At 42.0% G+C, this 27,422-nt stretch overlaps 1 protein-coding gene across 1 annotated transcript; it reads left to right on the top strand.

Annotated features, from left to right (window-relative positions):
* Positions 1–14,807: 14,807 nt before the first annotated feature.
* Positions 14,808–27,160, top strand: adra2a (adrenoceptor alpha 2A). Its single transcript, XM_061922764.2, has 3 exons — positions 14,808–14,951; positions 15,061–15,240; positions 22,352–27,160. The coding sequence occupies exon 3, from the start codon at positions 22,458–22,460 to the stop codon at positions 23,664–23,666; it is 1,209 nt and encodes a 402-aa protein (XP_061778748.2). The 5' UTR covers positions 14,808–14,951; positions 15,061–15,240; positions 22,352–22,457; the 3' UTR covers positions 23,667–27,160.
* The last annotated feature ends 262 nt before the right edge of the window (positions 27,161–27,422 follow it).

The following is a 27,422-nucleotide window of genomic DNA, read 5'->3' as shown; positions in this document are numbered from 1 at the left end:
GTACAGAGCATTGCAACTTGCCATCAATAAAATGCACATGCGTTCGTTGTCCATACCATAACCCCACTCCCACCATGGGCCACTCAATTGACGTTGTTAACATCAGCAAATCTCTCTTCCAAACGACGCTGGCTGCAATCTGCCCTGAACAGTGAAATCCGTGATTCATGTGACAAAAGAACACCTCTCCATCAAATTTGAGCGTTTGCCCACTCAAGTCGTTTACGACGAAGAACAGCAGTCAGGTCGAGACCCCGATGAGGACAACGAGCATGCAAGATGAGCTTCCCTGAGACGGTTTCTCATAGTTTGTGCAGAAATTCTTTGGTTATGCAAACCAATTGTTGCAGCAGCTGTCCGGGTGGCTGGTCTCAGATGATCATGGAGTCTCATCCTGCTGGATGTGGAGGTCCTGGGCTGCGGTTGTGAGGCCAGTTGGATGTACTGCCAAATTCTCTGAAACGCCTTTAGAAACCACTTATGGTAGAGAAATGAACAACAGCTCTGGTGGACTCTAGTGCCAACTGCATGCTCCCTCAAAACTTGTGACATCTGTGCCATTGTGTTGTGTGATACAACTGCACATTTCAGAGTGGCCTTTTATCGTGGGCAGCCTTAGGCGCACCTGTGCAATAATCATACTGTTTAATCAGCATCTTGATATGACACGCCTCACAGGTGTGATGGATTATCTTGGCAAAGAAGAAATGCTCACTAACACAGATTTAGAGAGATTTGTGAACAATATTTGAGAGGAATTTTGTGTATGTAGTCCATACTTGCCAACCCTCCCGAATTTTCCGGGAGTCTCCCGAAATTCAGCGCCTCGCCCGAAAACCTCCCAGGACAAATATTCTCCCGAAAATCTCCCGATTTTCAGCCGGAACTGGAGGCCACGCCCCCTCCAGCTCCATGCGGACCTGAGTGAGGACAGCCTTTTTTCACGACAGGAGAACAACAGGGTGACAAGAACTAAATCATCCAGACTAGAGATAAATTGTATTATTATGTTTATCTTACCTAAAAATAAATATATTTATTAATTTAAAAAAAAAAAATAAATAAATAAATGTTTACTATATTTTGCTAAAAACATAGAAATTTATTGTATTTTTATTTGTATTTTTTCTGACTCCTTATTACATCCAGCCATAGAATTATACCGGTACATTAAAATAAACATATTTGAAATAATTAATTTTAAATTATCATAATAATTCATTTAAAATGACGATATTTAATTATTAAAATAATTGCTTGTTTATCAACAACGTTAGCATTTTATTCATTCCATTTTGAAGCTCTCAGAAGCCAAGTTATGTTATATTCATGTTATATTTATGCAAGTTTGAAGTATCAGTTATCCAAACACAGTTTTGTTTGCAAATTTTCAGGATGTAGATGTATATATATATATGTATGAAATACTTGACTTGGTGAATTCTAGCTGTCAATATACTCCTCCCCTCTTAACCACGCCCGCCCCGCCCCACACCCGACCACGCCCCCACCTCCCGAAATCGGAGGTCTCAAGGTTGGCAAGTATGATGTAGTCAAAGTTTTAGATCTTTGAGTTCAACTCATGAGAAATGGAGGCAAAAACAAAAGTGTTGCGTTTATATTTTTGTTCAGTGTAAATTAATACATTCAATTTTACTTCACTGGGAAAAGGCTCCAGTTACCCCCGCAACTCTGACAGGGACAAGCGGTAGAAAATGTTTCTTCTCTCTCTAGTGACTCTTTGAATCATATACAATTCAGTTATACTGTTTTGTTTACCTTGGTTGTGTTATCTGTTGATTTTCCTCACCAAAAGGCCTCAGAATTACATAACACCTTCTTTCAAGTCTTCTCCTGCTGAGAGATTAGAACAGTGATCACATTTGGCAACAAAGTCAATGTTGTACTTATGGGTAGACGTTCCTTAGAAGTGTCAAAGAACAAAATGCCGCCTCTTGATCAAAGATGATGGCGCAACACTGCAGTGCAATGATGTCATTTACACATTTGTTATTACAAACGTCATCTTCCAGTCTGCATGTTATGTAAAGAATGCTATATTATATGAACCATCTATACAGGCTAGTGAATAAGGTAGAGCAGGGGTGTCCAAACATGTTCCACCAAAGACCACATACTGAAAAATCAAAGGATGAGAGAACCATGTTAATATTTTTAATTTTGTAAAAAGGCTATAAAAAAAAAACATGTTCCAATAAAAAAAAAAAATGAGATACAGGCCCAAATGCCCCCTAAAAATTGTAATAAAGTAGTTTATTTGTTTGGAACATGCTCCTAAACAAGTTTCAATAAGGCACATTTGTTTGTTTATTATCATTTTTCCCAATGTCCTAGCAATTACTGATAGCGCCCTCTGTGCAACTTCTCGTATTACCATTTTCTAATAAGTAAAGGGAAAAAGAAGGATGCGCAATAATAAATTCATGGAAAATAGGAAAAGAAAGTCTAAAAAAAATTGATAGGCCTAATAAAAATTTTAATAAATAAAGACGTAAATATAAAATAATATAAATAAATAAAATGAAGGTAAATATTTAATCTGTACTACAAAGTTAATTTATGGCAATGATGAAAGGAAGAACCTTGTAAATAATAGATACTTTTCAATTAAAAAAAATAACATAAAAATAATTAAATAGAAAACACAGTAGAAAATAATACATTTACCGTATTTTTCGGAGTATAAGTCGCACCGGAGTATAAGTCGCACCTGCCAAAAATGCATAATAAAAAAGGAAAAAAACATATATAAGTCGCACTGGAGCCCGGCCAAACTATGAAAAAAAACTGTGACATATAGTCAGAAAAATACGGTAGGTGAAATATAAATATTTTTGCCATACTACATATGCAGATATTTTTTGCCAGTCCAAACGCGCCAAAGTGCGACAAATCTGAAATGTTGGCATCGGGAGGTAAAGTTAAAAGTTAAAATACCAATGATTGTCACACACACACTAGATGTGGCGAAATTATTCTCTGCATTTGACCCATCACCCTTGATCACCCCCTGGGAGGGGAGGGGAGCAGTGAGCAGCAGCGGTGGCCGCGCCCGGGAATCATTTTTGGTGATTTAACCCCCAATTCCAACCATTGATGCTGAGTGCCAAGCAGGGAGGTAATGAGTCCCATTTTTATAGTCTTTATTATGACTCGGCCGCGGTTTGAACTCACAACCTACCGATCTCAGGGCGGACACTCTAACCACGAGGCCACTGTAGATTGGAATCTTTTGTGAGTCATTTGTGAAGATGCCGGGACTACATAAGTCATCACAACATCCGGTTTTGGCAGTGCTGTTTCAGTTTCAGTCTTTTTTTTTTCAGCGGCCAAATTTCCGATGCAATACTTGTCAATAGTGTGCAAATAATTGAACGTGCCTGTCCCAACGGAACGTTTGCGGCCAGATAAATGAGGGACTTGTGGGAGAAATGGCGAGTCGTGTGCCTGTGGTTTCCGATGTGGACGAAAGCTACCTATTTGGAACTGTTGATTGGATTGAGCGTTGCTTTGGTGTATCGACAAATTGGGAAGATTATGGCAGCCCAAAGGCTGCACGTAGCAATGGACGGACTGGGTAGAACTGTGGCCACACATACTGCGGCGATCTTGGAATTGCAAACTGGATTATTACATCTTGGAGAGGTTTTCCGAAATGCAAAGATTGATCATCTTGAGAGACAGAACAGACAATTAGGATCAGACAAACCATTATCCCAGTGAGTCCAGCACAGTGATAGCTGCTCTGCATCCTCCCCTCTTCTTCAAGAACACCCGAAGTTGAACTTCGTTCGTCGTGTGAACCCTAATTTTTTTAATTTGTTTTATTTATTTTTTATATACACCTTTATTTATAAAGTTCAACATTTACAAACAAACATATGAACAAGAATAATTAAAACAAGTACAAAAATGGTACAAAACAGTACAATACAGCGCCAGGGGGTCGTTAATTCAATAAAGTGATTACAGTAGAATGTAAAATATATATAAGTAGATACACTATATTGCCAAAAGTATTTGGCCACCAGCCTTGAGTCACGTATGAACTTGAAGGGCCATCCCATTCCTAACCCATAGGGTTCAATATGATGTCGGTCCACCTTTTTGCAGCTATTACAGCTTCAACTCTTCTGGGAAGGCTGTCCACAAGGTTGCGGAGTGTGTTTATAGGAATTTTCCACCATTCTTCCAAAAGCGCATTGGTGAGGTCACACACTGATGTTGGTCAAGAAGGCTTCGTTCTAATTCATCCCAAAGGTGTTCTATCTTGTTCAGGTCAAGACTCTGTGCAGGCCAGTCAAGAGGAAGAGGAAGGGGCCCGCTCCGAACTGTTCCCACAAGGTTGGGAGCATGAACTTGTCCAAAATGTTTTGGTATCCTGGAGCATTCAAAATTCCTTTCACTGGAACTAAGGGGCCAAGCCCAACTCCTGGAAAACAACCCCGCCCCATAATTCCTCCTCCACCAAATTTCACACTCGGCACAATGCAGTCCGAAATGTACCGTTCTTCTGGCAACCTCCAAACCCAGACTCGTCCATCAGATTGTCAGATGGAAAAGCGTGATTCATCACTCCAGAGAAGGCGTCTCCACTGCTCTAGAGTCCAGTGGCGACGTGCTTTACACCACTGCATCCCACGCTTTGCATTGGACTTGGTGATGTATGGCTTAGATGCAGCTGCTCGGCCATGGAAACCCATTCCATGAAGCTCTCTGCGTACTGTACGTGGGCTAATTGGAAGGTCACATGAAGTTTGGAGCGCTGTAGCAACTGACTGTGCAGAAAGTCTTTGCACTATGCGCTTCAGCATCCGCTGACCCTTCTCTGTCAGTTCACGTGGCCTACCACTTGGTGGTTGAGTTGCTGTTGTTCCCAAACTCTTCCATTTTCTTATTATAAAGCCGACAGTTGACTTTGGAATATTTAGGAGCGATGAAATTTCACGACTGGATTTGTTGCACAGGTGGCATCCTCGCTAGAAATCACTGAGAGCGGCCCAATCTTTCACAAATGTTTGTATAAACAGTCTCCATGCTAAGTGCCTGATTTTATACACCAAGTGATTAGGGCACCTGATTCTCATCATTTGGATGGGTGGCCAAATACTTTTGGCAATATAGTGTATATATACTGTATATGTAGTAATGTGTAGGCTCACGCAAGTTCTATAAATAGTTTAATTTTGGAGCATAGCATCATAGTTTTCACAGCTTTTTGGTTGTTAGAGGTAGATAGCGTTTTAAAGTAAAGTTTTAACTGTTTTTCAAAGGCACAAAAACAGGTTGGGTATTGAGAACCTTACATTTATGAATATAAAACTTAACCGCTTGGTATAATGAGGTTGCAAAGGTAAAATTCCTTTTCCATTTTTTTCATACTGTTTAAATCCCCCTACCGTCAGAATGCAGTTTAGATAGGCTCCAGCGGTAAAAAATGGATGGATGAGTAAATCTAAATAGCACATCTTTAAGGAAATCGCAAAAAGCCGCTGCCTGACCAGGGCTCAGAAAATCTGTAGAGACTCCTCCCACGCCCACCAAGGACTGTTTTCACTGCTGGACTCTAGAAAGAAGTTCCGCAGCCTCTGTAGCAGAACCTCCAGGTTCTGTAACAGCTTCTTCCCTCAGGCCATCAGACTCTTGAACGCATCATAATAATCCACTCAATTCCCCCCAAAGACGGATTAGCTCGCTGGAATATAAAAACAATATAACATACATCCATAAACCTGGATGCATATGCAAAAGTGCAATATATTTATCTGTACAGTAATCTATTTATTTATATCTGCTTTTTTATCCTGCACTACAACGAGCTAATGCAACAAAATATTGTTGTTATCTGGACTGTAAAGTTCAAATTTGAATGACAATAAAAGGAAGTCTAAGTCTTTAAGACAAAGCACAAATGTGTCATAAATATTGTCCAAGATAAACTGACAGGTGTCCACACACACCCTAATTGCAAGTGTCATGTTTTATGTGTGTTGTGATTAGGGATGTCCGATAATGGCTTTTTGCCGATATCCGATATTCCGATATTGTCCAACTCTTTAATTACCGATACCGATATCAACCGATATATACAGTCGTGGAATTAACACATTATTATGCCTAATTTGGACAACCAGGTATGGTGAAGATAAGGTACTTTTAAAAAAAATTAATAAAATAAAATAAGATCAATAAATTAAAAACATAAAACTTCACTTACTGTACAATGTCTGCTTTCACTGGTATACCAATTGTTAGGATGTTGATATATTCCCATTTAAATAAAGAGTACCACATAATCATAAGAAGCGAAGTGGAACCAAGCGTCTTTTTGTGTCGTTTTCACCATTACCGGGTCTAAATTGGCTGTCAAAGTTGACCAACTTGTTGGATTATGTCCTCAGCCTTTTAATATCCAGGTAAGAAGTAGGGATGTCCGATAATGGCTTTTTACCGATATCCGATATTCCAATATTGTCCAACTCTTTAATTACCGATACCGATATCAACCGATATATACAGTCGTGGAATTAACACATTATTATGCCTAATTTGGACAACCAGGTATGGTGAAGATAAGGTACTTAAAAAAAATAATAATAATACAATAAAATAAGATAAATCAATTTAAAACATTTTCTTGAATAAAAAAGAAAGTAAAACAATATAAAAACAGTTACATTGAAACTAGTAATTAATGAAAATTAGTAAAATTAACTGTTAAAGGTTAGTACTATTAGTGGACCAGCAGCACGCACAATCATGTGTGCTTACGGACTGTATCCCTTGCAGACTGTATTGATATATATTGATATATAATGTAGGAACCAGAATATTAATAACAGAAAGAAACAACCCTTTTGTGTGAATGAGTGTAAATGGGGGAGGAAGGTTTTTTGGGCTGGTGCACTAATTGTAAGTGTATCTTGTGTTTTTTATGTTGATTTAATAAAAAAATTAAAAAAACGATACCGATAATAAAAAAAACGATACCGATAATTTCCGATATTACATTTTAACGCATTTATCGGCCGATAATATCGGACATCTCTAGTTGTGATGTAACATAAGTGTATAAGTGGTATTGTGGTTAGAGGTTCTTTCCCGGCCCCAAACTGATACTCGCCCCACAGTTTAAACTGGGATTGTGTCAGTTTTTGTTATATTCTGTTAGTTTTGGACTCCCTTAGTTCCTGTTTTTGTGCACCCTTGTTTGTTTTTCGTTACCATGGGTGCTTATTGATTCCACCTGTCTCTGATTAGTGCTCGGGACGCTCACCTGTTTCCCGAGCACTAATCAGAGGGACTATTTAATCCTGCCTTTGCCGGTCTGTCGGCCTGGCTTCTTTGTTTGCTTTTGCTACAGTTACGTGAGTATTCCTGGTCTTCTTGCCTATGCTAAGTGTTAGCCTCAGTTTCGAGGGCGATCGGCACATTTTTTTCTCTTGCTTGTTTTCTGTTTTGGCACTTGTTCGAGTTTTTGTGAATAAATCATGTTCTTACCTGCACATCCTGTCCGGAGTGTCCCCACACGTGACAGATTGACTTTTTTTTTTTACTCGTCCCCATCCCTCCGCGTTTACATTTTGCCACCTTTCACGGGGCGCCGCCCTTGAGGAGACCCATCAGTGTTCTTGTTCTGATATGATTCATGTTAGATCCACTGAATATTTAATTTGGTTGAATTTTTTAAGTGCATTGGCAATGAAGTTCCATTCCATTCCATCAGTCCCCAATGAAACCCCGATCATTTCCAGTTTGAAGGATTCCGGCAAATGACCTCAATCCCTCCGAGATCAACAAGTTCTAGAAGAAATGGTGTCAACGTGCTGGTCCTCACCTCTTTGTGAGAAGCAAATGGCACACTAAAAATGAAACCTGAGAGTAGGGGACATTGTTTGGGTAGCTGAGCAAAATGCCCTAAGAGGGCAGTACAAACTAGCCTGCGGCATCAGTGTCCACACAGACAAAACAGGCTGAGATGTACAAGTCAGTTTCAGTTTCAGTTTATTTCCAACATGCATACAGTACAAATACAATGTAATGCATCACATATTTCCAGTTGTGTCATTACAGCACATCCGAAAAAGAGTAGGATGTAGGGTTGTACGGTATACCAGTACTAGTATACTATCGCGATACCAATGAATAATATTCGGTACTATACTGCCTCTAGAAAAGTACCAGTCCCCCCTCCTCCCTCCCTTTTTTTAACGGGCATGACAAGGCGGCGTCGTCACGTCGTGTCATTGCTGGTTTTACGAGCAGAGGAGCATGTTCGGCAGCGCACAATCACGGAGTACTTACAAGCAGACACAGTGTGGAGACAGAAAAGGGAGAACGGACGCATTTTGGCTTAAAAACTAACGATAAAGGTGAAGTTATAACATCCTCGCCTCCATGGTGACAAATAAAGTACGTTTCTTACAAGTATCATCCCTGCAGGACGAGGAATAGCTAAACATGCTTCACTACACACCGTAACTCCCCGGCGTTAAAATATAAACAAACGCCATTGGTGGATCTACACCTAACATCCACTGTAATGATACCAAGTACAGGAGCGTATCTAGTCGATACTACTATGATTACATCAGTATTTTTTTGCATCACAATCTTTTTTCGTTGTTTTTAAATGTATATTATGTTTATAAACTCAGGAAATATGTCCCTGGACACATGAGGACTTTGAATATGACCAATGTATGATCCTGTAACTACTTGGTATCGGATCGATCCCCAAATTTGTGGTATCATCCAAATCTAATGTAAAGTATCAAACAACAGGAGAATAAGTGATTATTATATTTTAACAGAAGTGTAGATAGAATATGTTAAAAGAGATATTAACAAGTAGTTGAATCATTAATTTTCTACCATTTGTACTTAATAATGTTGACAAAACAATAGAATGATAAATGACACAATATGTTACTGTATATGATAGCAGCTAAATTAGGAGTCTTTGTTTGTTTACTTACTAATAAAAGACAAGTTGTCTTGTATGTTCGCTATTTTATTTAAGGACAAACTTGCCATAACAAACATGTTTAATGTACTGTAAGATTTGTTTGTTAAAATTAAGCCAATAATGCAATTTTTTTGTGGTCCCCTTTATTTAGAAAAGTATTGAAATACATTTTGGTACCGGTACCAAAATATTGATATCGGAACAACACTAGCAGGAAGACGCAAAGCTTATTTAATCCTACCCCTTTTCATATTATAGCAATTTGATCCCATTTCTTTGTTCTCTGTAACAGAACAAAGAACAAAAAACTAAATATTATTAAAAAAAATTAAAGTTTCAAATGTTTATCATAATTGTTCTTCTTTGTGACCACTTATAGTTTGAACAGTCTCTTAAACTGAATCATTTTAGTGCTTTGTTTGATTTCCTTGCGTAATCCATTCCATAATTTAATTCCACATATGGATATGGTAAAGGTTTTAAGTGTTGTACGTGCATACAAATGTTTTAAATGAGTTTCCTCTATGGTTATATGTGTCCTCTTTTAGTTTGAATAGCAGGTTATAGTTTGCTTTCTGCATAATTTTAGCAGTTTGCAAATGCACCAAGTCGTTGAATTTCAATATTTTAGTATCAGTATAATAGTCAAGATTTCCCCAAGTTACCCAGTATCAGCTACAAATGACATCACATCTCAGAAGCGAGGCAAAGGCAAGGGTCAAGCCCATTTCTCAAACGCATCACAGTGTTCACGTTTTCTTTCGACAGCATCACTGATTACTACTGAATGCAGACTTCATCAGAGCTTTCAAACATAATAAAACATCACTTACTGTACAATGCCTGCTTTCCCTGGAGCTTTCAAACATAATAAAACATCATTTACTGTACAATGTCTGCTTTCACTGGTATACCAATTGTTAGGATGTTGATATATTCCCATTTAAATAAAGAATACCACACAATCATAAGAAGGAAAGTGGAACCAAGTGTCTTTTTGTGTCGTTTTCGCCATTACCGGGTCTAAATTGGCTGTCAAAGTTGACCAACTTGTTGGATTATGTCCTCAGCCTTGTAATATCCAGGTAAGAAGTAGGGATGTCCGATAATGGCTTTTTGCCGATATCCAATATTCCGATATTGTCCAACTCTTTAATTACCGATACCGATGTCAACCGATACATACAGTCGTGGAATTAACTCATTATTATGCCTAATTTGTCAACCAGGTATGGTGAAGATAAGGTACTTTTAAAAAAATGTCCATCCATCCATCCATCTTCTTCCGCTTATCCGAGGTCGGGTCGCGGGGGCAGCAGCCTAAGCAGGGAAGCCCAGACTTCCCTCTCCCCAGCCACTTCGTCCAGCTCTTCCCGTGGGACCCCGAGGCGTTCCCAGGCCAGCCGGGAGACATAGTCTTCCCAACGTGTCCTGGGTCTTCCCCGCGGCCTCCTACCGGTCGGACGTGCCCTAAACACCTCCCTAGGGAGGCGCTCGGGTGGCATCCTGACCAGATGCCCGAACCACCTCTCGATGTGGAGGAGCAGCGGCTTTACTTTGAGCTCCCCCCGGATGGCAGAGCTTCTCACCCTATCTCTAAGGGAGAGCCCCGCCACCCGGCGGAGGAAACTCATTTCGGCCGCTTGTACCCGTGATCTTGTCCTTTCGGTCATAACCCAAAGCTCATGACCATAGGTGAGGATGGGAACGTAGATCGACATGTAAATCGAGAGCTTTGCCTTCCGGCTCAGCTCCTTCTTCACCACAACGGATCGATACAGCGTCCGCATTACTGAAGACGCCGCACCGATCCGCCTGTCGATCTCACGATCCACTCTTCCCTCACTCGTGAACAAGACTCCGAGGTACTTGAACTCCTCCACTTGGGGCAAGATCTCCTCCCCAACCCGGAGATGGCACTCCACCCTTTTCCGGGCGAGAACCATGGACTCGGACTTGGAGGTGCTGATTCTCATCCCAGTCGCTTCACACTCGGCTGCGAACCGATCCAGTGAGAGCTGAAGATCCTGGCCAGATGAAGCCATCAGGACCACATTATCTGCAAAAAGCAGAGACCTAATCCTGCAACCACCAAACCAGATCCCCTCAACGCCTTGACTGCGCCTAGAAATTCTGTCCATAAAAGTTAGGAACAGAATCGGTGACAAAGGGCAGCCTTGGCGGAGTCCAACCCTCACTGGAAACGTGTCCGACTTACTGCCGGCAATGCGGACCAAGCTCTGGCACTGAGCATACAGGGAGCGGACTGCCACAATCAGACAGTCCGATACCCCATACTCCCTGAGCACTCTCCACAGGACTTCCCGAGGGACACGGTCGAATGCCTTCTCCAAGTCCACAAAACACATGTAGACTGGTTGGGCAAACTCCCATGCACCCTCAAGGACCCTGCCGAGAGTATAGAGCTGGTCCAAAGTTCCACGACCAGGACGAAAACCACACTGTTCCTCCTGAATCCGAGGTTCGATTATCCGGCGTAGCCTCCTCTCCAGTACACACGAATAGACCTTACCGGGAAGGCTGAGGAGTGTGATCCCACGATAGTTAGAACACACCCTCCGGTTCCCCTTCTTAAAGAGAAGAACCACCACCCCGGTCTGCCAATCCAGAGGTACCGCCCCCGATGTCCACGCGATGCTGCAGAGTCTTGTCAACCAAGACAGCCCCACAGCATCCAGAGCCTTAAGGAACTCCGGGCGGATCTCATCCACCCCCGGGGCCTTGCCACCGAGGAGCTTTTTAACTACCCCAGCAACCTCAGCCCCAGAAATAGGAGAGCCCACCACAGATTCCCCAGGTACTGCTTCCTCATAGGAAGACGTGTTGGTGGGATTGAGGAGGTCTTCGAAGTATTCCCTCCACCGATCCGCAGTCGAGGTCAGCAGAACACCATCCTCGCCATACACGGTGTTGATAGTGCACTGCTTCCCTTTCCTGAGGCGGCGGATGGTGGTCCAGAATTGCTTCGAAGCCGTCCGGAAGTCGCTTTCCATGGCTTCCCCGAACTCCTCCCATGTCCGAGTTTTTGCCTCTGCGACCGCTGAAGCCGCACACCGCTTGGCCTGTCGGTACCTGTCCGCTGCCTCAGGAGTCCTATGAGCCAAAAGAACCTGATAGGACTCCTTCTTCAGCTTGACGGCATCCCTCACCGCCGGTGTCCACCAACGGGTTCTAGGATTACCGCCACGACAGGCAACAACTACCTTGCGGCCACAGCTCCAATCAGCCGCCTCGACAATAGAGGCGCGGAACATGGTCCATTTGGACTCAATGTCCAGTACCTCCCCCTGACATGTTCAAAGTTCTTCCGGAGGTGGGAATTGAAACTCTCTCTGACAGGAGACTCTGCCAGACGTTCCCAGCAAACCCTCACAATGCGTTTGGGCCTGCCAGGTCTGTCCGGCATCCTCCCCCACCATCGCAGCCAACTCACCACCAGGTGGTGATCGGTAGAAAGCTCCGCCCCCTCTCTTCACCCGAGTGTCCAAGACATGAGGCCGCAAATCCGATGACACAACTACAAAGTCGATCATGGAACTGCGGCCTAGGGTGTCCTGGTGCCAAGTGCACATATGGACACCCTTATGCTTGAACATGGTGTTCGTTATGGACAATCTGTGACGGGCACAAAAGTCCAATAACAAAACACCGCTCGGGTTCAGATCCGGGCAGCCATTCTTCCCAATCACGCCTCTCCAGGTTTCACTGTCGCTGCCAACATGAGCATTGAAGTCCCCCAGTAGAACGAGGGAATCACCCGGGGGAGCACTCTCAAGTACTCCCTCGAGTGAATCCAAAAAGGGTGGGTCCTCTGAGCTGCGGTTTGGCGCGTAAGCGCAAACCACAGTCAGGACCCGTTCCCCCACCCGAAGGCGGAGGGAAGCTACCCTCTCGTCCACCGGGTTGAACTCCAATGTGCAGGCTCTGAGCCGGGGGGAAACAAGAATTGCCACCCCAGCCCGTCGCCTCTCACTGCCGGCAACGCCAGAGTGGAAGAGAGTCCAGCCCCTCTCGAGAGAACTGGTTCCAGAGCCCTTGCTGTGCGTCGAAGTGAGTCCGACTATATCTAGCCGGAACTTCTCCACCTCGCGCACTAGCTCAGGCTCCTTCCCCCCCAGCGAGGTGACGTTCCACGTCCCAAGAGCTAGCTTCTGTAGCCGAGGATCGGACCGCCAAGTGCCCTGCCTTCGGCTGCCACCCAGCTCACATCACACCCGACCTCTATGACCCCTGCTATGGGTGGCGAGCCCATTGGAGGGGGGACCCACGTTGCCTCTTCGGGCTGTGCCCGGCCGGGCCCCATGGGGACAGGCCCGGCCACCAGGCGCTCGCCATCGTGCCCCACCTCCGGGCCTGGCTCCAGAGGGGGGCCCCGGTGACCCGCGTCCGGGCGAGGGAAATCTGGGTTCCTTGTCAGTGTTCCTCATAGAAATCTTCGAGCTGCTCTTTGTCTGATCCCTCACCTAGGACCAGTTTGCCTTGGGAGACCCTACCAGGGGGCATAGAAGCCCCCGGACAACATAGCTCCTAGGATCATTGGGACACGCAAACTCCTCTACCACATTAAGGTGGCAGCTCAGAGAGAAGTTAAAAAAATGTTTTAAAATAAAATAAGATAAATAAATTTAAAACATTTTCTTGAATAAAAAAGAAAGTAAAACAATATAAAAACAGTTACATTGAAACTAGTAATTAATGAAAATATTAGTAAAATTAACTGTTAAAGGTTAGTACTATTAGTGAACAATCATGTGTGCTTACGGACTGTATCCCTTGCAGACTGTATTGATATATATTGATATATAATGTAGGAACCACAATATTAATAACAGAAAGAAACAACCCTTTTGTGTGAATGAGTGTGAATGGGGGAGGGAGGTTTTTTGGGTTGGTGCACTAATTGTAAGTGTATCTTGTGTTTTTTATGTTGATTTAACAAAAATAAAAAAATTAAATAAAAAAACAATACCGATAATTTCCGATATTACATTTTAACGCATTTATCGGCCGATAATATCGGACATCTCTAGTAAGAAGCATTACTTATGATCCGGAACCAACTTTCAAGAACTCCTAGGCTTAAAAGCAGCTCACCAGTTGATGATGTCAATACAGCTTTTTTGACGGTTTTTGAATGCATTTTTTAGAAATGATTTAGAGGTAGAATTGATTGCTCCCATTAATAGCCACTTGATTTTTACATGTTAGAATGCAAAATCATAGAGGTGGTTCGGGTATCTGGTCAGGATGCCACCCGAACGCCTCCCTAGGGAGGTGTTTAGGGCACGTCCATTCGGTAGGAGGCCACGGGGAAGACCCAGGACACGTTGGGAAGACTATGTCTCCCGGCTGGCCTCGGGATTCCCCGGGAAGAGCTGGATGAAGTGGCTAGGGAGAGGAGAGTCTGGGCTTCCCTGCTTAGGCTGCTGCCCCCGCGACCCGACCTCGGCTAAGCGGAAGAAGATGAATGGATGAATGGAATGCAAAATAAATAAATAAATAAAAATAGCTAGGCAAAATTTCCCCCCCAAAAAACGTCTTTTTAAATAATTGTGTATCATCCGTAAGTGTGTAAATGTCTACAAAAATGACAACAACGCAGTTGTTCTGTGACATTTGCTAGGTGCGAGTGTTCCATTATAGCAGCCCTATTAGTTGAGGCTAGGAACAAAACGTCCATTAATGTCATTACTTCCACCTGTGTTTACTCTGCCTCATGGTTCCATGGTGATTAAAAAAAAAAAAAAAAAAGTACAAAAAACAAACGTTATCCTGCACACTTGCAGCTGCTCTTGTTATTTTTACGCCCGCATGATTTTTTTTATTTTATTTTTTTTATTTATTTTTTTTGTTCTTATTAAAGGTGTTCGGCGCTCGACGGTCAGCAGTCACTTTTTGCAGTGTGCGGGATATAAAGCGAGGGAGTGGCGGCGCCCAGCTAGTAAGCACCAGAGACACACACACACTTTATCCACGCACACGCACACACATACACGCACTTAATCCACGCACACACCGCACAATAACCGCTCACATGATTGCTGCTTTAGTGGCTCCGATGTTGCCGGCAAGTGTGCGCCGCTCGCCCATGGAGGCTGGCCGGGGGAGGAAGGACCTGACGGCCGCCTTACGGATCGACCTGCTCGGCTTCTTAACGATCCGCTTGAAGAAGTTCCACGCGGACTGTTGTTAACGTCACTCCGACACAAGGACCGCCACTGCCGCCTCAGGTAAGCACTCTCCTTCCACGCGTGTACAAAAAGGAGCTGACTTTTTCCCAATTAAATGTAATATGAATGGATATATACGTGTACATGTATGTATATATTACATGTCAACATACATACAAATGATACAATAACGCTAATAAGTAAACCAATTGCGTGTTCTTATCTTGATATTATTTTAATAATTTATATTTGATTTGTGTAGAAACTCTTATTATTATTATTATTATTATTATTGTCACAGTCAAACAACATAGCTTAATTTTTTTAGGCAACTTCATGATCCAATTTTTTTTTTGACAAAATCCAACCTATTTTTGTGTTTCAGTAAAAAAAACCAAAAAAAAAAAACCCCTGAAATAAAATGTATATTATATATTATTAATATATATTTGTTCATATACATTATTGCTGCTCTATTGATATGATGGAAATGTAGGTTTTATTTTGTTCATTTATGTATATATATATGGTGACTAAAACGACGATAGTAGCCAGAATTGGAGGGTGGAGGGTTAAAAACTGTGTGAAAAGGAAAAGTGGCACTGATGGTTAGTGAGTTTTTTCCGGTGCCCTTAAACAAGGCACTAAACTAAATTATTTTAGGGGCCGCATTTTAGGAAAGCTAAGGACTGGGGGCTCCCGGGACTTCTCCCTTATTAGTTTTATTTTTGTATATTCCAAAGAACCAGCGTCCTCTACAGTGGTTGTGTTTTTTTGTCAAGAGTTACCGGAGCGCTCTGCTGTTTAAAAAAAAAAAGGCTATATATCATCTCTATGACAGCACTCTAGCATTTTTAAGAATTTGCTGCAAAAATGTGAGTCTCTTGACCAGTTGAATATCCCAAAAGATGAAAAAAGAGAGGACCTAAAATGGAACCTTAAGGAACATAATTAATACAATTAAAGAAGTGGAAAACATGACTGCATCTGAAGTAAACAAGCTAAAGCAACACCTTAACTACATGCAGTATTTTCCGGTATATATGCCGCTACTTTTTTTCCTATGCTTTGAACCCTGCGTCTTGTAAAACGGTGCGGCTAATTTATGGATTTTTCTTCGCGAAACGGCCATTATGTTTTGTATTCAACAAATAGTTTTAATTAGACACAAGCAGAGGCACTGAACAGGTGTTTTAAAAGTTAAAGTTAAAGTTAAAGTACCAATGATTGTCACACACACACTAGGTGTGGCGAGATTATTCTCTGCATTTGACCCATCACCCTTGATCACCCCCTGGGAGGTGAGGGGAGCAGTGGGCAGCAGCGGTGGCCGCGCCCGGGAATCATTTTGGTGATTTAACCCCGTTTGTGCTATGGCGCCATCTTTTGGAATAGGTGCTGCGGGTTGAACTTTCCCAGTATTTCCCTCTGTTGAGTGCCTTGAACCTGAAGTACAAGTGCCGTTTCGTTTTTGTATTTGGTCCATAGCGTTTCTACTCATATGGTTTCTTCATTCATCACTCCCAAGCAACGTTTGTACATTTTCCAATGTAACTAATGGAATTCATACTTTAGGCCTTGTTTGATTTAAAGTTCTCCCGTGCGGGGGTGGCGCCAGACGTGTAATTGTCTTCCAAAACACTAAGGGGCAGTGTCTCCAGAAGGAGCAACTGCAGCTGTCGTTGACTAGATACTGAATTTTCTTATTGTAAACTGTAACAACAAACGTTTTACTTATAAACCCGACGTTCGCGAAGTTGACTTCTGAACGAGTCGCGGCAGAGAATGCTACTATTATTTGGCCGTGGGACAAGAGAGTGCTATCATGTAATTGTTAACAAACAGAACTGGTAAATAACTGTTGTAAGTTAACGACATGCTGGTGTTAATCTCAACGCCTGAAAGATTGTTGACGGAGAATGAGAAGTGTGGTGTGTGCACGAGAAAAATTCTGTGTAGGTATTGAACCTGTTGTTGGCACAAGATTGGCAATAAAAGTTAAAAAGAGTATCGTACTTTGACTTCTTCTGGACGCAACAACAGCACAATAAACTGAAAAACACTCATTCAGTAATTATTTTTTAGAGCGCACCAAGATAATAAATACACAATATCAGTTTTCATGCAAATGTTTATTCTTTTTTGCTTTATTTCATCCAATAATATTTTGCATTTCAAGCACAATATCTGCTCTCCTGTGGTCGGGGACCCTCCTCTTCAAAAGCTAACCAATCACAGCTCTGCGGTGCACACAAGAGAGTATACACCAGGCTGTACTAAACCGTCACATGTTTCATATTAGTGTTTTCGTGCAGATTTGTACATGCTATCGTAATTTAGTCAAGCTAGCATCGTTAGCATTAGCTAATATGCTAACACATTTACCAGTGTCCGTGTCAGTATTATTAACTTACAATGGCATGCTTTTTGTATTGTTTCAGTTGCGTAAATCCCCCGGTAAGTTCACCAGGACGTCACCGTGGAATTATTGAGTCGATTTAGCTGAATAGAGAGCGAGTTTCCGCAGCTGGAGGGTCCATGACAATGACTTCTGTTTTGTTTGATCGTCCGTTTTACTGCCTTGTTACAGGCACCGTTTGGAAACTATTAAAGTATGTATATAAACATTTTAAAATATTTCTATGTAAATAACTAATTTCACAAAGTATAAATCTGTGGCTTATAGACCGGTGCAGCTAAAATATGGGGGGGAAAAAAATTCTTAAAAAATGTTGTGGGTGCGGTTTATGTAGTCCATAATCCGGAATGTATGGTAAAAATCACATAGCAAAATAAAACTTAACTGCCACAAAGAAGAGGATTTACCGCAGTGGAAGAGTGGCCGTGCACGACCCGAGGGTCCCTGGTTCAATCCCCACCTAGTACCAACCTCGTCATGTCCGTTGTGTCCTGAGTAAGACACTTCACCCTTGCTCCTGATGGCTGCTGGTTAGCGCCTTGCATGGCAGCTCCCTCCATCAGTGTGTGAATGTGTGTGTGAATGGGTAAATGTGGAAGTAGTGTCAAAGCGCTTTGAGTACCTTGAAGGTAGAAAAGCGCTATACAAGTACAACCCATTTATCATTTATTTACCCCAGCAGGCACAAGACATTAAAACAACGTTGAGAACTAGAATTAGCAACTCAAACCTAACGTTGAAACAAAATGCTTTTTGACAACGTTTAATCAATGTTGGGTTCTGACGTTGATTTGACCATTGAAATTTGGTACTTTCCCAACCAATATTCTACAACACAAATACAACGTTGAAGCAACATGCTTTTTGACAACATTTATTCAATGTCAGGTTGTGACGTTATTTGACCATTGAAATTTGGTCACTTCCCAACCAACAACGTGGATCCAACGTTGGACACCAACACTGTCTCAATTTAGAAATACAACTATTTTGCAACGTTGTTTCAAAGTCAGTTTTGAAGGACATATACAGTACAGGCCTAGTTTGGACACACCTTCTCATTCTATGCGTTTTCTTTATTTTCACGACTATTTACATTGTAGATTGTCACTGAAGGCATCAAAACTTTGAATGAACACATGTGGAGTTATGTGCTTAACAAAAAAAGGTGATATAACTGAAAAACATGTTTTATATTCTCGTTTCTTCAAAATAGCCACCCTTTGCTCTGATTACTGTTTTGCACACTCTTGGCATTCTCTCGATGAGCTTCAAGAGGTAGTCACCTGAAATGGTTTTCACTTAGCTGGGATAGGCTCAAACGCCCCCCCGCGACCCCGAAGGGAATTTCTGGCCCGCCTACAGTCCAGACCTGTCTCCCATTGAAAATGTGTGGCGCATTATGAAGCGTAAAATACAACAGCGGAGACCCCGGACTGTTGAACGACTGAAGCTCTACATAAAACAAGAATGGGAAAGAATTCCACTTTCAAAGCTTCAACAATTTGTTTCCTCAGTTCCCAATCGTTTGAGTGTTGTTAAAAGAAAAGGTGATGTAACACAGTGGTGAACAGTGTTGCAGCCATGAAATTCTAAGTTAATTATTATTTGCAAAAAAAATAAAGTTTGAGTTTGAACATCAAATATCTTGTCTTTGTAGTGCATTCAATTGAATATGGGTTGAAAAGGATTTGCAAATCATTGTATTCCGTTTATATTTACATCTAACACAATTTCCCAACTCATATGGAAACGGGGTTTGTAAAACAACAATTCAATTAAAACAATACGGGCAACATCATGAAAATAATACAAAGTGGATTAAAATGGATAGTTTAAAGGTGCATTAACTAAAAGCTTTACTAAAAAGAGAAGTTTTCAAATGTTTCTTAAAAGTGTCAACACAGATTACGGGGGGACTGGTGCAAATTGTTCCAGAGTCTGGTAGCTATAGCCTGGAATGCCAGGTCTCCACGGGTTTAATAACAAGTTTTTGGGATCTTTAGAACAGTGTGCCTTGGGAAATTATGAAACTTCACCTAATTGGTCCATAAAATATTATTTGCAAATCAATAATTATAATCTGCAAATAATGTGCCGTTGTCTAGTATCTGTGCTGTATAGAGCTCGGCAGGGTAACAATGTAATACTCCATATCAGTAGGTGGCAGCAGGTAGTTCATTGCTTTGTAGAAGTCGGAACGCGTCGAGGATGGTTTGTCGTGATCCCAATATGCAGAGCACAGCGGGAGAGAGCGTGCAGGTAAAAAGGTATGTTACGCTTAAACCAAAAATGAACAAAAGTCAAGTCCCGCTAGGAAAAGGCACTGAAGCATATAGGGATGGCTATGCAAAAGGACAGGAAAACTGAACTGGCTACAAAGTAAACAAAAACAGAATGCTGGACGACAGCAAAGACTTACAGTATGTGTCCGTACATGACACGACAATCAACAATGTCCCCACAAAGAAGGGTAGCGTCCGCAAAACTGAAATCTTGTTTGCCGATACAAAGCAGGTCAGGTAATATATTGAGAAAACGCAAATTTTCGAGGCAACATGATGCAACAAGATTTTTGCGTTTTCTCAACTTTTGACTACTGCTGGCCAGACACTGTTTTGGTACACTGTAAAAAATAATTATAGTTTTCAAGTTAGTTGGACTCAGAAATAAGGTTTCACTATGTTTAACTACCAAAACAGTGTCTGGCCAGCAGTAGTCAAAAGTTGAGAAAACGCAAAAATCTTGTTGCATCATGTTGCCTTGAAAATTTGCGTTTTCTCAACTTTCTTATTTTTACAGTGTAGCACTCAAAGGAAACCACCAACAAAACAGGAAGAGCCACCAAAATAAGAACGCAAGACAGGAACTAAAGCATTACACACAGGAAAATAACAACGAACTAAAAGAAAAAAAGACAACCTGGTGCAGTTTCATTTTTGAACGTTTCTGCTGGTGGTGTGCGTCCGTATTTTTTCAATGACAAAAATGTGCCTTGGCTCAAAAAAGGTTGAAAAACACTGCTTTAGAAGACCCTGGCCTGAAGACCGGAAGCTGTGCCCTGAAGAGTAGGGGCATAGCAAGTCAGTGATGTACTGAGGGGCCCCACCATGCAACGCACGGAATGTCAGGACTAAAATCTTAAACTTAATGCGGAATTTAAAGGCCTACTGAAATGCGATTTTCTTATTTAAACGGGGATAGCAGGTCCATTCTATGTGTCATACTTGATCATTTTGCGATATTGCCATATTTTTGCTGAAAGGATTTAGTAGAAAAAATTGACGATAAAGTTCGCAACTTTTGGTCGCTGATAAAAAAGCCTTGCCTGTACCAGAAGTATCAGACGAGTAGCGTGACGTCACAGGTTGTGGAGCTCCTCACATCTGCACATTGTTTACAATCATGGCCACCAGCAGCGAGAGCGATTCGGACCAAGAAAGCGACGATTTCCCCATTAATTTGAGCGAGGATGAAAGAATTGTGGATGAGGAAAGTGAGAGTGAAGGACTAGAGGGCAGTGGGAGCGATTCATATAGGGAAGATGCTGTGAGAGGCGGGTGGGACCTGATATTCAGCTGGGAATGACTAAGACAGTAAATAAATACAAGACATATATATACTCTATTAGCCACAACACAACCAGGCTTATATTTGATATGCCACAAATTAATCCCGCATAACAAACACCTCCCCCCTCCCGTCCATATAACCCGCCAATACAACTCAAACACCTGCACAACACACTCAATCCCACAGCCCAAAGTACCGTTCACCTCCCCAAAGTTCATACAGCACATATATTTCCCCAAAGTCCCCAAAGTTACGTACGTGACATGCACATAGTGGCACGCACGTATGGGCAAGCGATCAAATGTTTGGAAGCGTACTCACGGTACCGCGTCTGCGTATCCAACTCAAAGTCCTCCTGGTAAGAGTCTCTGTTGTCCCAGTTCTCCACAGGCCAATGGTAAAGCTTGACTGTCATCTTTCGGGAATGTAAACAATGAAACACCGGCCGTGTTTGTGTTGCTGCAGTCGGCCGCAATACACCGCTTCCCACCTACAGCTTTCTTCGTTGCTGTCTCCATTGTTCATTGAACAAATTGCAAAAGATTCACCAACATAGATGTCCAGAATACTGTGGAATTTTGCGATGAAAACAGACGACTTAATAGCTGGCCACCATGCTGTCCCAAAATGTCCTCTACAATCCGTGACGTCACGCGCTGACGTCATCATACCGAGACGTTTTCAGCAGGATATTTCGCGCGAAATTTAAAATTGCACTTTAGTAAGCTAACCCGGCCGTATTGGCATGTGTTGCAATGTTAAGATTTCATCATTGATATATAAACTATCAGACTGCGTGGTCGGTAGTAGTGGGTTTCAGTAGGCCTTCAACTGGAAGCCAATGAAGACTGGATAAAACGGGGGTGATGTGGGCTGTTCTGGGTCTGGCAGCCGCATTTTGTACTGTCTGAAGTCTCTTTAGCTTTCACTTGTTGAAAAGAGAATTGCAATAGTCAATATGAGACGAAATGAACGCGTGAATGATCATTTCCAGATCCAATTTTGACAAAAAATGTCTCACTTTAGAAATATTTCTGAGATGATAAAAACAGTTTCTGGTCAGTTGACTCCCCAAAGACATGGACTGATCCAACTAAGAAACACCTTCATGATTACCGTACATAGTACATTCAATAGAAGGTCATTAAACAGCGATTTTGTTTCTCTTCATATTTTCAGAGAGTAAGTGCACCATGAGGAGCGATTAATGTCCTCTCCCGCCGAGTGCCTCCTTCCTTGTGGATTTTAATGGACGTTAAGACAGGAAGTGGGACCACCCGGCTCCATGGGGTTTGACAACACCACCAACCAGACGCTCCCCGGGGTCACCCCTTTGAGCCTGCACATCTCCTTGCCGCTCAGCGTGCTGGTGGGCGTCATGATCCTGCTGACGGTCTTTGGAAACGTACTGGTGGTCATAGCGGTGTTTACGAGCCGGGCCCTGAGGGCGCCGCAGAACCTCTTCCTGGTGTCTCTTGCGTCGGCGGACATATTGGTGGCCACCCTGGTGATGCCCTTCTCCTTGGCCAACGAGCTGATGGGATATTGGTACTTTGGCGAGGTGTGGTGTGAGATCTATCTGGCGCTCGATGTTCTTTTCTGCACCGCCTCCATCGCTCACCTCTGCGCCATCAGCTTGGACCGCTACTGGTCCATCACGCAGGCGATTGAGTACAACCTGAAGAGGACGCCACGCCGCATCAAGTGCATCATCTTCATCGTTTGGGTGATCGCGGCCGTTATCTCCTTTCCGCCTCTCATCACCATGCAGAAGGAGGAGAGCAAGGAGGACCCGGTTTGCAAGATCAATAACGACAAGTGGTACGTCATCTCCTCCTGCATCGGATCCTTCTTCGTCCCCTGCGTAATCATGGTGCTGGTCTACGTCAGGATCTACCAGATCGCCAAAAAGAGGACACGGGCGCCACCGGGGGACAGGAAGCGGAGGGACAAGTCGCCCATGGCGCCTTCGAACCAGAAGGAGAACGGCTTGGCCGCAGGCGAGGCGGACAAGCTGAAGGAGCAGCAGGACATCGAGCTGAAGGAAGGAGTCGGCGGCAAAGAGGGCGAGGTCAACGGCGTGGACATAGAGGAGTCGTCCTCCTCGGACCACAAAGTCAAAAACCCCTGCTCCATGAAAAAGAAGGCGGCCAAGGGGAGAGGCAAAATCAAACCGGGAGACGGCGAAGTGCAGAAGAAGAGCACCAAGGGAAGTCGCTGGAAGGGTCGCCAGAACCGGGAGAAACGCTTCACCTTCGTCCTGGCGGTGGTCATCGGCGTCTTCGTCATCTGCTGGTTCCCCTTCTTCTTCACGTACATGCTGCAGACGCTGTGCGAGTCCTGCCCCGTCCCGGACACCCTCTTCAAGTTCTTCTTCTGGTTCGGCTACTGCAACAGCGCGCTCAACCCCATCATCTACACCATCTTCAACAACGACTTCCGCAGGTCCTTCAAGAAGATCCTCTGCAGGAGGGACATGAGACGATACGGCTGACGGACCGCCGCGCTTGTAAATACCGGTATTTTCTGCACATCCTTCATACACGTACGATCCTGGTGGGACTGCTTGGAGAGCGTCGGCGTAGCGTTGAGTCAATCTTTGGACTTCTTGGCCTGTCAGTATTTCGGGCCACAATTTGAGACAAAACAAAAGTCCTAGTCACGGTTTTTTTTTTTTTTTTGAAAGGGGTCCTATGATTTTGAATCAATATCTAAAACACTTCCTTGTGGTCTGCATAACATGTACCGCATCGATTTTACAGACCATCTTTAAGCCACTTTCTGATACTCTTCCAAATGAGCAGTTTTGTGGGCGGTTTTATTTAAGTGCCAAAGCCCTCCTCCAGGCCACGCCCCCTTCCTTACTTAGACTTAGACAAACTTTATTGGTCCACAAGGGAAATTGTTCCACACAGTAGCTCACTTACAAAGGATGCTGTTGTTAGCTGCACACTACCGACAAATATAAGCTAAAACTATAAACTTTTTTTTTTTTTTTAGCACTCAGTCAGTCTGGCCCGTAACAGAAGGCCAAAGAAAGCGAAGGAGCATCAGAACCGAGACGGTAAAGGCATCTTGAAGGTTTGTTTGATATTAATTTCCGTCCATAAAGCTTCAAGTATACAGGTTCCGTGTCTTTATATTGTCTATTTGAAAGGACTATGTACATCCATGCAGAAAGATTACAATATGAGTAGTCTGTTTATATCGCATCTACTTGGAGGCCGGTTGAGCTAACAATGCTACATCGCTAACGTATTATTACATGTGTTTTCATCTATGGCAGGGGTGTCAAACGTATGAACAGGTTTTATCCGACCCGCGGAATGAGTTTGCTAAGTATAAAAATTAACCTTGAAATTTTTTAATGAAAGAAACTGCTGTTCTAAATGTGTCCACTAGATGTCGCAATAGCAATTCTTTGTATCTTTGTCAATACAAAATAAACCACGTGATGTTAGTACATCAGTCGAGGAAAATGGTCAAACTACATAAATAACATACTGTAATTTATCTTGATGGATTGAAAATGAACACCAATGAGTTGACTGATGAACATTATCACGTAATTTATTCGAAAAATATAGATAACGACAAATAAAGATAGAATACTAAGTGTAAAAAAAATAACCCCAAAAGATTATGATTTGTACATTTTCGGAATGTGCTTGTTCTATTTTTAAACAAAGATCTGAAGTTGTCTTTATTTCATACTTGCCAACCCTCCCGAATTTTCCGGGAGACTCCCGAAATTCAGCGCCTCTCCCGAAAACCTCCCGGGACAAACATTCTCCCGAAAATCTCCCGATTTTCAGCCGGAGCTAGAAGCCACGCCCCCTCCAGCTCCATGCGGACCTGAGTGAGGACAGCCTTTTTTCATGACGGGAGGACAACAGGGTGACAAAAACTAAATCATCCAGACTAGAGATAAATTGTATTGTTTTGTTTATCTTACCTAAAAATAAATATTCATTTTTATTTTATTTATTAATTTAAAAAAAAACAACTAAATACATGTTTACTATATTTTGCTAAAAACATCAAAATCAATTGTATTTTTACTTGTATTTTTTCCTGACTCCTTATTACATCCAGCCATAGAATTATACATTAAAATAAACATATTTGAAATAATTGATTTTAAATTATAATAATAATTCATTTAATATGACCATATTTAATTATTAAAATAATTGCTTGTTTATCACCAACTTTAGCATTTTATTCATTACATTTTGAAAATCAGAAGCCAAGTTATGTTATATTCCTTAATATTTATTTATGCAAGTTTGAAGTATCAATTATCTAAACACAGTTTTGTTTGCATATTTTCAGGATGTAGATATCTATATATATATATATATATATATATATATATATATATATATATGTATGAAATACTTGACTTGGTGAATTCTAGCTGTCAATATACTCCTCCCCTCTTAACCACGCCCCCACTCCCCACCTCCCGAAATCAGAGGTCTCAAGGTTGGCAAGTATGCTTTATTTTTAAGTTATCGTGCCGTGATTTTACCAGTTCGGCCCACTTGGGAGTAGATCTTTCTCCATGAGGCCCCCCGATCTAAAATGAGTTTGACACCCCTGATCTACGGTGACTGGACTTACAGCTTCATTCTACCCACCATTGCCAGGAATTGTCGGAACTGTCTCCACGATTCAATGCCGTCTTGAGTAAAGCTGTCTGTTTTTGTTTGGACTACAACTGCGAAAAATAAAAATGGCGTACTCGCACAGGTTTTCGGGTAAACTTTAACTGAAATATCTGCTGATGTAACTAAGGCTAAATACGTCACTCCCAAAAAAAAGGCCCTTTTTTTTTTTTAAATAATTTTGAAATAAGGTTTAAAAAAAAAAAATTCCAGGACTTATGAGGATACCAAATACATGAAAACAAGTGCCAACAAGTAAGAAAAGTTGTTATTGCATAATATGACCCCTTTAAGTAATACAGCTCGTCAACACACTCCAGGTGAAGGAGAGCTAATAGCAATCGTCATGACGATGAAGACACTTAAAAAAATGGTACATCCTGAGAACCGGCGTCCTCTGCAGTGGACGTTAGTCTTTCACATACAGTACAGGACACACCTTCTCATTCAATGTGTTTTCTTTATTTTCATGACTATTTACATTGTAGATGGTCACTGAAGGCATCAAAACTATGTGGAGTTATGTACTTAACAAAAAAAAAAGGTGAAATAACTTTTATATTCTAGCTTCTTCAAAATAGCCAGCCTTTGCTCTGATTACTGCTTTGCACACTCTTGGCATTCTCTCGATGAGCTTCAAGGGGTAGTCACCTGAAATGGTTTTCGCTTCACAGGTGTCATAGTTGTGATGCCTTCAGTGACAATCTACAATGTAAATAGTCATGAAAATAGAGAAAACGCATTGAATGAGGAGAAGGTGTGTCCAAACTTTTGTCCTGTACTGTATATAATCCTGACAGTAGAAATAGAGCAACAAGAAATGTCCACTGTACAGGACGTTGGTTCCCATGCAGTTGCAAATATGATTTTTTTTAAATGATGCTCACTATGACAGTATATTACTTTGTGTCATGCCTTGAAATGCTGCAGGGTGGCGGTACCCCCACCCCCCCTCCCCCATCCCGCCACGTTGCACGCCACAGTTGGAGAGGCTTTTACAAAACGAGCTTTACACGCGCCATTAGCTCCATTTCTTTGAATTTGAAAAAAAAAAAAAACACATCTCTGACAGCTTCAACACCGAGCCCAATAACACTCAGCAGTAATTGTATTTGTACATTGATGTTTTTATTTGTTTGTTTTTTTAAATATAATGATTAGGTGGATGGCATTTCTCTTATTTCACTTCCGCCTCATTATTGTCATGGATACTGTATTGTGCCATTTTTGTACAATATGAACATTGGTTGCAATGGTGTTAACAATGGTGATCAAAATACGGGGAAAAATAAAACCCATATCCTGAGCAGATTGTATTCTCAATATGGTGATGTGAATTTATTTGAACAAAAAAAACTGCAGAAATGGAAGACAACGTTTTATCTACGGTTGTTCCAAAGGTTTTATGCTGCCGATTCAGATACCAATCATCCACAAGTAAAACCTTCTGAGATTTTTATTTAATTTATTAGTGCTATTGAGATTTGACTAATATCAACACAATATTTTAACTAATTCCTAATTCTCTCTTTATTTTGTATAATTGGTTGATCAAACCATTCAAATAGTACACAAAAACT

This window comes from Nerophis lumbriciformis, linkage group LG27, assembly GCF_033978685.3.
Source record: "Nerophis lumbriciformis linkage group LG27, RoL_Nlum_v2.1, whole genome shotgun sequence".
In the NCBI taxonomy this organism is placed as follows: Eukaryota; Metazoa; Chordata; class Actinopteri; order Syngnathiformes; family Syngnathidae; genus Nerophis; species Nerophis lumbriciformis.
Note: the sequence above shows the minus strand (reverse complement) of the source record. Positions and strands in the feature narration are given on the sequence as shown.